Here is a 13121-nt window from a genome sequence, read left to right on the forward strand (position 1 = left end):
GTACCAGTCCTGCATGGTGTGCGGTGAGGTCTGTGAGCTGCCATGTGTACCAGTCTTGCATGGTGTGAGGTGAGGTCTGTGAGCTGCCATGTGTACCAGTCCTGCATGGTGTGAGGTGAGGTCTGTGAGCTGCCATGTGTACCAGTCCTGCATGGTGTGAGGTGAGTTCTGTGAGCTGCCATGTGTACCAGTCCTGCATGGTGTGAGGTGAGGTCTGTGAGCTGCCATGTGTACCAGTCCTGCATGGTGTGAGGTGAGGTCTGTGAACTGCCATGTGTACCAGTCTTGCATGGTGTGAGGTGAGGTCTGTGAGCTGCCATGAGTACCAGTCCTGCATGGTGTGAGGTGAGGTCTGTGAGCTGCCATGTGTACCAGTCCTGCATGGTGTGCGGTGAGGTCTGTGAGCTGCCATGTGTACCAGTCTTGCATGGTGTGAGGTGAGGTCTGTGAGCTGCCATGTGTACCAGTCCTGCATGGTGTGAGGTGAGGTCTGTGAGCTGCCATGTGTACCAGTCCTGCATGGTGTGAGGTGAGGTCTGTGAGCTGCCATGTGTACCAGTCCTGCATGGTGTGAGGTGAGGTCTGTGAGCTGCCATGTGCACTAGTCCTGCATGGTGTGAGGTGAGGTCTGTGAGCTGCCATGTGTAGTAGTCCTGAATGGTTTGTGTGTGTGCCTCTGTCTGTCTGTCTGTGTCTGTGTGTGTCTGTGTGTGTCTGTGTGTGTGTGTGTGTGTGTGTGTGTGTGTGTGTGTGTGTGTGTGTGTGTGTGTGTGTGTGTGTGTGTGTGTGTGTGTGTGTGTGTGTGTGTGTGTGTGTGTGTGTGTGTGTGTGTGTGTGTGTGTGTGCATTGAACTGTTCCATTAATATAATTTGATAACTTTTTCATTGGTTTCATGACTGGTATCTTATTGAGAAGTAAACTGGGGACAACGCCTCAACATGACCGCTACTTGTATTAGTCCCATCGCTCGCCGAATTGGTTTGGTTTTGTAACCGCTACTGTGAGCCTGTCCAGCTCTCACTGCGCCTGTTCGGGGAGGGAGTAGAGTGCACTGCGAAGCTGAGCTCACCCTTCCCCTGCAACTGCCTCGAGGATAATCAGGACATACATGATGAAGGCTGTTCCAATCAGTTTAGGGATATTTTTCGGGAATTGTTTTGCATTACGCATGCGAGAATCAATCAACTACAGTTCCCACTAGAGTTATCGGCACTTCTAAGGAAATCTATGACGCACAAGCAACTTTAATTTATTTATTTATTTTAAGATGTGTTCATAAAACATGTGGATGGTAGGGTGTGAGCCCGAGGTAACCTGGTATCTTTGTCAATTAAACATTCCCAGCAGTTATGGCACTTGTGTCTAAATATCGAACTATACATACTGACTTATCTGGAAGGCTTTCATGTTAGCTTTTATCTGAGAGGACGCAGAGGATCCTTCTCCCCGGGTCCTCCGTGTCCTCTCTGCCGCCGTAATGGCTTGCCGGAGAGGCTGCTGCTTCGGCGCGATGAACGATGATAACGCGCGGTGCCTGATGCTGGCGGTGCTGATCATGCTGTATCTGCTGTGCGGCGCTGCGGTGTTCTCCGCGTTGGAACAACCGAAGGAGCGGCAGGCCAAAGAGCGGTGGGCGCAGCGCTTCGAGAACTTCACCCATAAGCACAACCTCACCCGGACCGATTTGGAGACCTTTCTCCGGCTCTACGAGGAGGCGAACGTCGCCGGTATCCGCGTGGATACACTCAGACCTCGCTGGGATTTTACCGGCGCTTTTTACTTCGTGGGGACCGTTGTGTCGACCATAGGTAAGCTCAGAAACAAAGACAGAAGGTTCAGAAAAGATTGTGGTGTACTGCGAAATGTATCACTTTTAATCTAAATGCACCATTTGAATAATTTAGAATTGGTGCCATAGATCTGTTTCGCGTTTACGCGCAATAACGCAGGGATAAGATGACAATAACATTTTATATATCTTTTTTGCATACCTTTTTAAAAAATGCGTCCGTTTTGTTATAATTCAGGAAATTAATTGCACTTCAAATTATATGAAGACTGTGACATCTTGACAAACTGATGAACCAAATAACCCTTTGATCTTTAACAATGAGAGAGTGAGATCTTAATACTGAATGTATTTGGAAAGAAATGAGTAGGCAGGCTTGCGATATAATAGGCTATAAAGTATAGTCTAATCAAGGTGGATGAATTTGAACATCAAATAACTAATGAAAAGTGACTTCAGTTTTGCCAAAACTGGCTATTAATTATTCAGGTTATTTATTTTCATTGTAGATATTTATTTTTCTTGTTTTTACTGTTGTTGTTTCCAGAAGGCTGTCAACCATTACAAATCTACTACAGTTTATTAAGGACATTGCCTCCCTCCTGGCGTCCATATTTTCTTGACAGAGTGTATGCATCACAGAGATACAACCCAGGGGAGGCAGATGATACAGCCAGAGGTTTGAAATTGTGTTGATGCACTAAGGTGATTTGCACAGTATGGGATAAAACATACCGCTCTTTTCTGAACACTAAGGTTTAGTGAAAATGACAAGCTTCTCAATTTTATGGAACTCTATCCCCATGGTCAAGGCTGGAGGAACTCTATCCCCATGGTCAAGGATGGAGGAACTCTATCCCCATGGTCAAGGCTGGAGGAACTCTATCCCCATGGTCAAGGATGGAGGAACTCTATCCCCATGGTCAAGGATGGAGGAACTCTATCCCCATGGTCAAGGCTGGAGGAACTCTATCCCCATGGTCAAGGATGGAGGAACTCTATCCCCATGGTCAAGGCTGGAGGAACTCTATCCCCATGGTCAAGGATGGAGGAACTCTATCCCCATGGTCAAGGATGGAGGAACTCTATCCCCATGGTCAAGGATGGAGGAACTCTATCCCCATGGTCAAGGATGGAGGAACTCTATCCCCATGGTCAAGGATGGAGGAACTCTATCCCCATGGTCAAGGATGGAGGAACTCTATCCCCATGGTCAAGGATGGAGGAACTATATCCCCATGGTCAAGGATGGAGGAACTCTATCCCCATGGTCAAGGCTGGAGGAACTATATCCCCATGGTCAAGGATGGAGGAACTCTATCCCCATGGTCAAGGATGGAGGAACTCTATCCCCATGGTCAAGGCTGGAGGAACTCTATCCCCATGGTCAAGGATGGAGGAACTCTATCCCCATGGTCAAGGATGGAGGAACTCTATCCCCATGGTCAAGGCTGGAGGAACTCTATCCCCATGGTCAAGGCTGGAGGAACTCTATCCCCATGGTCAAGGCTGGAGGAACTCTATCCCCATGGTCAAGGATGGAGGAACTCTATCCCCATGGTCAAGGATGGAGGAACTCTATCCCCATGGTCAAGGCTGGAGGAACTCTATCCCCATGGTCAAGGCTGGAGGAACTCTATCCCCATGGTCAAGGATGGAGGAACTCTATCCCCATGGTCACAGCTGAAGGACAATGCATACTGTTTTGTGGGATCTTGTCATAATCTTATTAATTAGATAAGTCAATAACAAACATTTTCTATTGCTGCAAAAAACTATATTTTGTTTTCAGAGACCCGACAAAACAACAAAATAATATCAACTGTATATGAATGTTTTTATTATGTTACTGGTTTGAATTGATTTGTCAGGGACCATGGGCTATTTGAAATGGTACTGGGTAAAGGCAATATGGTATAGGCTGTAGGGTAAAGGCTATATGGTATAGGCTGTAGGGTAAAGGCTATATGGTATAGGATATATGGTATAGGCTATAGGGTAAAGGCTATATGGGAAAGGCTATATGGTATAGGCTATAGGGTATAGGCTATATGGTAAAGGTTATATGGTATAGGCTATAGGGTAAAGGCTATATGGGAAAGGCTATATGGTATAGGCTATATGGTATAGGCTATAGGGTAAAGGCTATAGGGTAAAGGCTATATGGTATAGGCTATAGGGTATAGGCTATAGGGTAAAGGCTATATGGTATAGGCTATAGGGTAAAGGTTATATGGTATAGGCTATAGAGTATAGGCTATAGGGTAAAGGTTATATGGTATAGGCTATAGGGTAAAGGCTATATGGGAAAGGCTATATGGTATAGGCTATATGGTATAGGCTATAGGGTAAAGGTTATATGGTATAGGCTATAGAGTATAGGCTATATGGTAAAGGTTATATGGTATAGGCTATAGGGTAAAGGCTATATGGGAAAGGCTATATGGTATAGGCTATATGGTATAGGCTATAGGGTAAAGGTTATATGGTATAGGCTATAGAGTATAGGCTATAGGGTAAAGGTTATAGGGTAAAGGCTATAGGGTATAGGCTATATGGTAAAGGTTATAGGGTAAAGGCTATATGGTATAGGCTATATGGTAAAGGCTATAGGGTAAAGGCTATATGGTATAGGCTATAGGGTAAAGGTTATATGGTATAGGCTATAGGGTAAAGGTTATATGGTATAGGCTATAGGGTAAAGGTTATATGGTATAGGCTATAGGGTAAAGGTTATAGGGTAAAGGCTATATGGTATAGGCTATATGGTAAAGGCTATAGGGTAAAGGCTATATGGTATAGGCTATAGGGTAAAGGTTATATGGTATAGGCTATAGGGTAAAGGTTATATGGTATAGGCTATAGAGTATAGGCTATAGGGTAAAGGTTATAGGGTAAAGGCTATAGGGTATAGGCTATAGGGTAAAGGCTATAGGGTAAAGGCTATAGGGTAAAGGCTATATGGTATAGGCTATAGGGTAAAGGTTATAGGGTAAAGGCTATAGGGTAAAGGCTATATGGTATAGGCTATAGGGTAAAGGCTATAGGGTATAGGCTATAGGGTAAAGGCTATATGGTATACCGCCGTCAACATATAAGATAATTAAAGGTGAGACACACAAACAGAAGCCAATAAAGCCATTCCTGCAGCAAGCATCTATTTTCCCTCCCTCCAGTAGCCTAGTCTCAAGCATCTATTTTCCCTTCCCTCCAGTAGCCTAGTCTCAAGCATCTATTTTCCCTTCCCTCCAGTAGCCTAGTCTCAAGCATGTTCAGTTGCTCTGGGTCTTTCTTTCTGAAGGAGAAGTTGTTTTAGAGACTTCTCTTTCATCTCCGAGGAGCACATCTGTGAGAATGGTAATGAAAACCCCCGTCACTAAATTATCATTTCACTCCAGGGTAAGGAGAAGAGGAGCGAGGAATGAGAGAGAGGAAGAGACAGATGCTTAGAAAAAAAATTGAAGTATTAAGAGACATCGTCACCTATGGCAACCTGGTTTACTTTATTCTCCTTTACCTTGGAAGTGAACGAGGGATGCATGAGTGGGCTTTTTAGGAACAGACAGACAGGGAGAGGGGGTTAGGTAATGTTAAGTAATTATACTCTCATCATTTTTCTTTCAATTCAATTTCAATTTAAGGGGCTTTATTGGCATGGGAAACATATGTTTATATTTCCAAAGCAAGTGAAACAGATCATAAACAAAAGTGAAATTAACAGTAAACATTACACTCACAAAAGTTCCAAAAGAATAAAGACATTTCAAATGTCATATTGTCTATATACAGTGTTGTAACGATGTACAAATAGTTAAAGTATAAAAGCGAAAATAAATAAACATAAATATAGGTTGTATTTACAATGGTGTTTTTTCTTCACTGGTTGCCCTTTTCTTGTGGCAACAGGTCACAAATCTTGCTGCTGTGATGTCACACTGTGGTATTTCACCCAATAGATATGGGAGTTTATCAAAATTGGATTTGTTTTCGAATTCTTTGTGGGTCTGTAATCTGAGGGAAATGTGTCTCTTTCTCTCTCTCTCTCGTCCCTCCCCTCTCTCTCTCTCCCCCGCCTCCCATCCCTCTGTCCCCCTCCCCTTCTCTCTCCGGGTCAGGATTTGGCATGACCACCCCGGCCACGGTCAGCGGCAAAGTCTTCCTCATCTTCTACGGCCTGATCGGCTGCGCCTCTACCATCCTCTTCTTCAACCTCTTCCTGGAGCGTATCATCACGGTGCTGGCCTTCGTCCTCAAGTCGTGCCACGAGCTGCAGCATCAGCGCCAGGGCGTCGTGCCCCACGATGGCCGCAGGGAGGCATCACTGCCAGGATCCAGAGATAGAGACGGGGACATTTTGGCTGGATGGAAGCCTTCAGTGTACTATGTGATGCTAATTCTCTGCGTAGCCGCTGTGGTGATCTCCTGCTGTGCCTCGGCCATGTATTCGGCGGCAGAGGGCTGGGGATATCTGGATTCGTTGTACTTCTGTTTTGTGGCGTTTAGCACCATCGGGTTCGGGGACATGGTGAGCAGCCAGAGGGTTTCGTACGATAGGAACCAGACAGCCTACAGACTGGGGAACTTCCTGTTTATATTGATGGGTGTCTGCTGTATCTACTCGCTGTTCAACGTCATATCCATCGTCATCAAGCAGGTGATGTTTTTATGTAGCTATATTTGTTTTATGCACACACATTCAGTGCAAGATGGCGAGCTCTAATTGTCCATTCTCTGTCCTTTCCTCGGTCTACTGGCTCGCTCTCTCTCTTGCTCTCCTTCCTCTTCCACACACACACACACACACACACACACACACACACACACACACACACACACACACACACACACACACACACACACACACACACACACACACACACACACACACACACACACACACACACACACACACACACGAGGTTGGTGGCACCTTAATTGGGGAGGCCGGGCTCAGCAGACTCCTGTAGTACACACAAACCGGCTTCTTCCTCTAGGTATGTGGGTGTTTTACTACTATTATTAATTCATGTCTCTGAATTTCAAAGTTTCATTTTCCCAAAACTCAAGCAGACTCTTAACTGGCTGCTGAGAAAGCTGGGCATTCTCTGCTGCCGAGGCTGCTGCCGCTGCTGCTCCGCCGGGATCGGGAAGAGACTCCGGCCGCGCCGGAACGCCGTGATGCCCAGCAGCACTGGACATGGACACCCCCGGGCGCGGCGGACTGTCTCCATAGAAACGGACGCAGTGAACGAGAGCGAGACGGATGGAGGCCGGCGGATGTCTGGGGAGATGATCTCCATGAGGGACTTACTGGCGACCAATAAGGTGAATGTCCCGGGTAAAAAGCATGGTTAAGGTTCACTCTGTTAGTTTCATTTCTAGTCAGAAGCCCCTGTTTATAAATGGGGGGGGGGGGGGGGGGGGGGGTTATTCACTGTATTTACAGTATCTAGTAGCACCTGGTGTGGCCATGAATTGAAACGGACAAATTTAAATCAAAGTTTCAGACTGCACCCAATTCATGTTGGTTAGTGATGTTGTCGTGTAATATATGGAATGTGCCATCTATTGTCTATGTTGTTGAAAATATATTTTTGTATATCCTTTTGGTAAGCAAGCAGTTTGGAGATCCTAACTCTAAGCTGAATTAACTGTCCAAAGAGACAGGAAGCTGATTTAACTGTCCAAAGAGACAGGAAGCTGATTTAACTGTCCAAAGAGACAGGAACTGATTTAACTGTCCAAAGAGACAGAAAACTAATTTAACTGTCCAAAGGGACAGGAAGCTGATTTAACTGTCCAAAAAGACAGGAACTGATTTAACTGTCCAAAGAGACAGAAAACTAATTTAACTGTCCAAAGGGACAGGAAGCTGATTTAACTGTCCAAAGAGACAGGAAGCTGATTTAACTGTCCAAAGAGACAGGAAGCTGATTTAATTGTCCAAAGAGACAGAAAAGTTTGGTAACGCTTAAAGGTACACTCAGCCGAGACGACGTTGCACGTACAATGTCAATACAATATTGGGTAAATATCCGCAATAACTAATAGTGTTGAAGCGCGAGGCTAAACTTCTCAGGTGTTTTGGTCCCGTAGATATTGTGTTGTAGCAGCCTGAAAGCGCACCCTTGCTCATGATAGACTACTCTGTGTGACTGTGAGAGCAGTGTTGCATCTCATATCAATATCTGCAGTGCTGCAACTTCATCTCGCTGAGTCTACCTTTAAAGCAGGTATGTTGTACATCTTGTTTCTAAACATCTATGAGGATTTATTATCTAGAGAGGAGAGACTACATAAACAGAAATGGTACCGTAATTCAGAATCTGATCAAATAACATGAGATTTTAGCCCTGAGTTAACAGACTTTGTCTTATCTTTTATCTACATTGAACACAAATATCAAAGCAACGTGTAAAGTGTTGGTCCCATGTTTCATGAGCTGAAATAAAAGATCCCAGAAATGTTCCATATGCACAAAAAGCTTATTTCTCTAACATTTTGTGAACAAATTTGTTTACATTTCTGTTAGTGAGCATTTCTCCTTTGCCAAGATAATACATCCACCTGACAGGTGTGGCATATCAAGAAGCTGATTAAACATCATGATCATTACACATGTTCATCTTGTTCTGTGGACAATAAAAGTCCACTCTAAAATGTGCACTGTTTTCACACAACACAATGCCATAGATGTCTTGAGTTTTGAGGGAGAGTGCAATTGGCATGCTGACTGCAGGAATGTCCACCAGAGCTTTTGCCAGATAATTTAATTCGTCATTTCTTTACCATAAGCCGCCTCCAATGCCATTTTAAAGAATTTGTCAGTATGTCCAACAAGCCTCAGAACCCAGACCACGTGTATGGCGTTGTGTGGGCGAGCGGTTTGCTGATATCAACGTTGTGAACAGAGTGCCCCATGGTGGGGTTATGGTATTGGGCAGGCATAAGCTACGGACAATAAACACAATTGCATTTTATCGATGGCAATTTGAATGCAGAGATACTGTGACGAGATCCTGAGGCCCATTGTTGTGCCATTCATCTGCCACAATCACCGCATGATAATGAACGACCCCATGTCGCAAGGATCTGTACACAATTAGTGGAAGCTGAAAATGTCCCAGTTCTTCCATGGCCTGCATACTCACCAGACATGTCACCTATCGAGCAGGTTAGGGATGCTCTGGACCGACGTGTATGACAGCGTGTTTCAGTTCCCGCCAATATCCATCAACTTCGCACAGCCATTGAAGAGTGGGGCAACATTCCACAGGCCACAATCAACAGCCTGATCAACTCTATGTGAAGGAGATGTGCCACGCTGCATGAGTCAAATGGTGGTCACACCAGATACTGACTGGTTTTCTGATCCACACTCCAACTTTTTTTTTAAGGTATCTGTGACCAACAGATGCATACACGTATTCCCAGTCATGTGAAATCCATGCAAGCATTTCGCTACACCTGCATTAACATCTAACCATGTGTATGTGACCAATAAAATTGTATTTGATTAGGGACTAATGAATTCATTTCAATTGACTGATGTCCTTATAAGTACCGTAACACAGTAAAATCTTTTAAACTGTTGCATTTATATTTTTGTTCATTATAGTTATTAAAGTACCACGTGAACCTCTTCTCTCCTCTGCAGGTGAACCTGGCACTGATGCAGAAGCAGCTGTCGGAGGCAGCAACTAATGGGATCTCTCGACCGTCCGTCTCCAACCAAAACAGACCAAATGGATTTTCTGGAGGAGTGGGGGCGCTGGGCATCATGAACAACAGGCTGGCTGAGACCAGTGTCGACAGATGACTATTACTATTACAATACTCATAATAATAACTTGATTTATTTTCAGTACAAGTAACAAAGTGCTTCACATCATAAAATAACCTAATAAAAGTACTAACAAAGAAACAAAGACAGGAGGAAGGAGAATAAAAAACAAGACGATTATTAGTCATCTTCGTGGTAGTCCTCTTTAGCTCAGTTGGCACGGCGATTGCAATGTCAGGATAGTGGGTTTGATTCCCGGGACCACCCATATCTAAAATATATGTTACGGATAAAGGCATCAGCTAAATGACATATATTCACACTGGATGTCCACAAAGATACTGCACATTATACAGAGATTTATCATCATTAAAACACAAGTCTGTGAAAATATATACGCTACTATCATCACCGTCTCTCAAAACCATGTGTTGACGTCTCAAGAACACGTGATCCGAGAGACGAACTGGACACCCAAGTGCTCACTAAAGGATGTGGTTTGGGTCACAGTTGGAAAAGGTTTTGGAACGGAACCAATGATGTAGCACACTGGACATGATCCATAAAGAACTATACTGAAATAATATAAACATGCAACAATTTCAACGATTTTACTGAGTTACAGTTCATAGAAGGAAATCAGTCCATTGAAATAATTTTAATTGGACCCTAATCTATGGATTTCACATGACTGGGCAGGGGGCGCAGCCATGGGTTGGCCTGGGAGGGCATAGGCCCACCCACTAGGGAGCCAATCAGAATGAGTTTTCACCCAAAAAAGGGCTTTATTACAGACAGAAATACACCTCAGTTTCATCAGCTATCCGGGTGGATGGTTTCAGAAGATCCTGCAGGTGATGAAGCCGCATGTGGAGGTCCTGGGCTGGCGTGGTTACACGTGGTCTACGGTTGTGAGGCCGGTTGAACGTACTGCCAAATTCTCGAAAACGACATTGAAGGCGGCTTATGGTAGAGAAATGAACATTAAATTCTCTGGCATGGCTGCCATTTTGTACCAGAATGACCATGACACAGCCTTTGTGCTGGAAATATTGGGGGTTATTTTTCCCAAATGTTCTAAAGGAAGACGCCAAACAGTCCTGTACAGTATTTTTTAAATTTATTGTAGAGGACAATCTCATGTTATGTGTAGGAGACAGATCATGTTTTTTATGCTTGAATAAATTATTAGGTGTCCAGAAGTTGAAATCAGTTGACAAATACATGAAGATCTTGAGGAACTCCCCTTCACTCTATAAACATCTGCAAGACATCACACTGTATTGTAAAAGTTGTTCCAAAATGTTATCAACGAAATCAAACAACACAATGGACTGATACAGTTATTGATTCCAGAAGCGCTAGTAGCCATCATTTTTCTGTAACAGAGTTCTACTTATTCATCTCTTTGGTTTTTAAATAAGAATAAGGAATCTTGAGAAGAAAATGTGTGAGAGAGAAAGAAGACTAATCTTAATGTATGACTTGCACATACAGTGCCTTCGGAAAGTACTCAGACCCCATGACTTTTTCAAAATGTTACGTTACAGCCTTATTCTAAAATGTATTAAGTTAAACAAATCCCCAGCAGTCTACACACACAATAACCCATAATGACAAAGCAAAAACAGGTTTGTAGAATTTTTTGCCTAATTTACATAAATATTCAGACCCATTACTATGAGACTCAAAATTGAGCTCAGGTGCATCCTGTTTCCATTGATCATCCTAGAGATGTTTCCACAACTTGATTGGAGTCCACCAGTGGTAAATTCAATTGATTGGACATGATTTGGAAAGGCACACACCTGTCTTTATAAGGTCCCACAATTAACAGTGCATGTCAGAGCAAAAACCAAGCCATGAATGTCCTTGAGTTGCCCAGCCAGAGCCCAGACTTGAACCCGATCGAACATCTCTGGAGAGACGTAAAAATAGCTGTGCAGCAATGCTCCCCATCCAACCTGACAGAGCTTGAGAGGATCTGCAGAGAAGAATGGGAGAAACTCCCCAAATACAGGTGTGCAAAGGTTGTAGCGTTATACCCAAGAAGACCCGAGGCTGTAATCGTTGCCAAATGTGCTTCAAAGTACTGAGTAAAGGGTCTGAATACTTATGTAAATATAATATCCATTTTTTATTTTATTAATTTAGCAAAAATTTCAAAAAACTGTTTTTTCTTTGTCATTATAGGGTATTGTGTGTAGATTTGATAAGTGGAAAAAAACAATTGAATCAATTTTAGAATAAGGCTTTAACCTAACAAAAATGTGGAAAAAGTCAAGGGGTCTGAATACTTTCCCGAAGGCACTGCACTTATTTGAAAATGTACCCAGCGCTCCTTTTATAGAAGAGTTCAAAGCGAGACACTTCCAAATGTTCCAGGAACAACAGATATTAAGTAAAGTAGCACATAAACACTTGTCCTTGGAGGGAATCATTATTCAAGAGCTGCAGCATAATGTGAAGGTAGAACTTTATATACTTGTGGTGCTAATCAAACAGCTGTTGTTTTTGTAGCCGGAGAACTGATGCGTGCCTGTGTGTGTTTCTGTCTGCATGTGGTCTGGAGCGGGGGACACAGAGGAGTCACCAGCGGGGGACACAGAGGAGTCACCACACCTGAATAATGGATGATGCACGGCATCAAAAGACAACCCCCCCCCCCCCCCCCCCCCCCCGTTCCTTTAGCCCCTCTCTTCTATTGAGGCTCTGTCGGGCAACGCTTTGCACGTTAAATCAGGGGACTGTCGAGTAACATTACATGCAACGTCGGTGAAACTGTCCAGTGTAATGTTCGAAAACCTTGTTTTACATGAAAGGTAAACTCCGAAAGGATTTAGAATCGGGTCTTCCCATCGCTCTCCCTGTTGCAGTCCCTTTGCGCCACTTAAAACAATTTAAGAAATAACGGTGTTGAAATAATGTTAACAGAGCAATGTGATGGGATTTTTTTTAAGAATGAAAATGATTGTATAAACATGACTTTGAATTCATTGAATTGCTGGGCTGTTTTCTTTATGGAGTTCATCAGTTTAAGTTATGATCGTATTGTACATTATGGCAGCAGTGTATGTTTAGGATTTTTTTCTTTTCGGGAGGGTATTGCATCCTTTATGCAATGTATTCTCATAATCTGTCAATGTTTTTTATTATTTTATATTGTGTAACAACACATTGTTTCTTATGATTTGGCATTTGGCACGTCATAGGAGGCAGAGAAAAACACCAAAACAGGTTTATGTTGCCGCTCGCAAACAGCTCATCCTACTAATACACAAGGATTAATACTTTACATTTCTCATAACCAAATCAACACCAGGGATTAACAGTTTCTCTGAAATGTGAAATGTGTATAGGTGCGGAGCTTTTGTGAAATAGCACAGTTACAAGTGGAAATAAAATTGGATGGACAACAGAAATAGAGGAAGGACTAAGAACAAACAAGAGAGAACTATTATAAAGTAGTCTGTGTCTGTAAAATAGGTATAAGATGTATAAATTGAAGGTAAAAGCAGAAGTGTTTATTAGTTTACTCCAATTGGGGG

At 43.3% G+C, this 13121-nt stretch overlaps 1 protein-coding gene across 1 annotated transcript; it reads left to right on the forward strand.

Annotated features, from left to right (window-relative positions):
- The first annotated feature begins 1478 nt into the window (after nucleotides 1-1478).
- Nucleotides 1479-9609, forward strand: LOC120023191 (potassium channel subfamily K member 13-like). Its single transcript, XM_038967214.1, has 4 exons — nucleotides 1479-1809; nucleotides 5906-6444; nucleotides 6861-7115; nucleotides 9448-9609. The coding sequence occupies exons 1-4, from the start codon at nucleotides 1479-1481 to the stop codon at nucleotides 9607-9609; spliced, it is 1287 nt and encodes a 428-aa protein (XP_038823142.1).
- Nucleotides 9610-13121: the final 3512 nt, after the last annotated feature.

The sequence above is a fragment of the Salvelinus namaycush genome, chromosome 28 (assembly GCF_016432855.1).
Source record: "Salvelinus namaycush isolate Seneca chromosome 28, SaNama_1.0, whole genome shotgun sequence".
Lineage (NCBI taxonomy): Eukaryota > Metazoa > Chordata > Actinopteri > Salmoniformes > Salmonidae > Salvelinus > Salvelinus namaycush.

Bases quoted from the DNA above. Each gene is read 5' to 3' on its own strand.
- LOC120023191 (XM_038967214.1), top strand. From the start codon at position 1,479: ATGGCTTGCCGGAGAGGCTGCTGCTTCGGCGCGATGAACGATGATAAC. The intron at 6,445-6,860 runs GTGATGTTTTTA...AAACTCAAGCAG, and splicing joins TATCCATCGTCATCAAGCAG to ACTCTTAACTGGCTGCTGAG. The intron at 7,116-9,447 runs GTGAATGTCCCG...TCTCCTCTGCAG, and splicing joins ACTTACTGGCGACCAATAAG to GTGAACCTGGCACTGATGCA.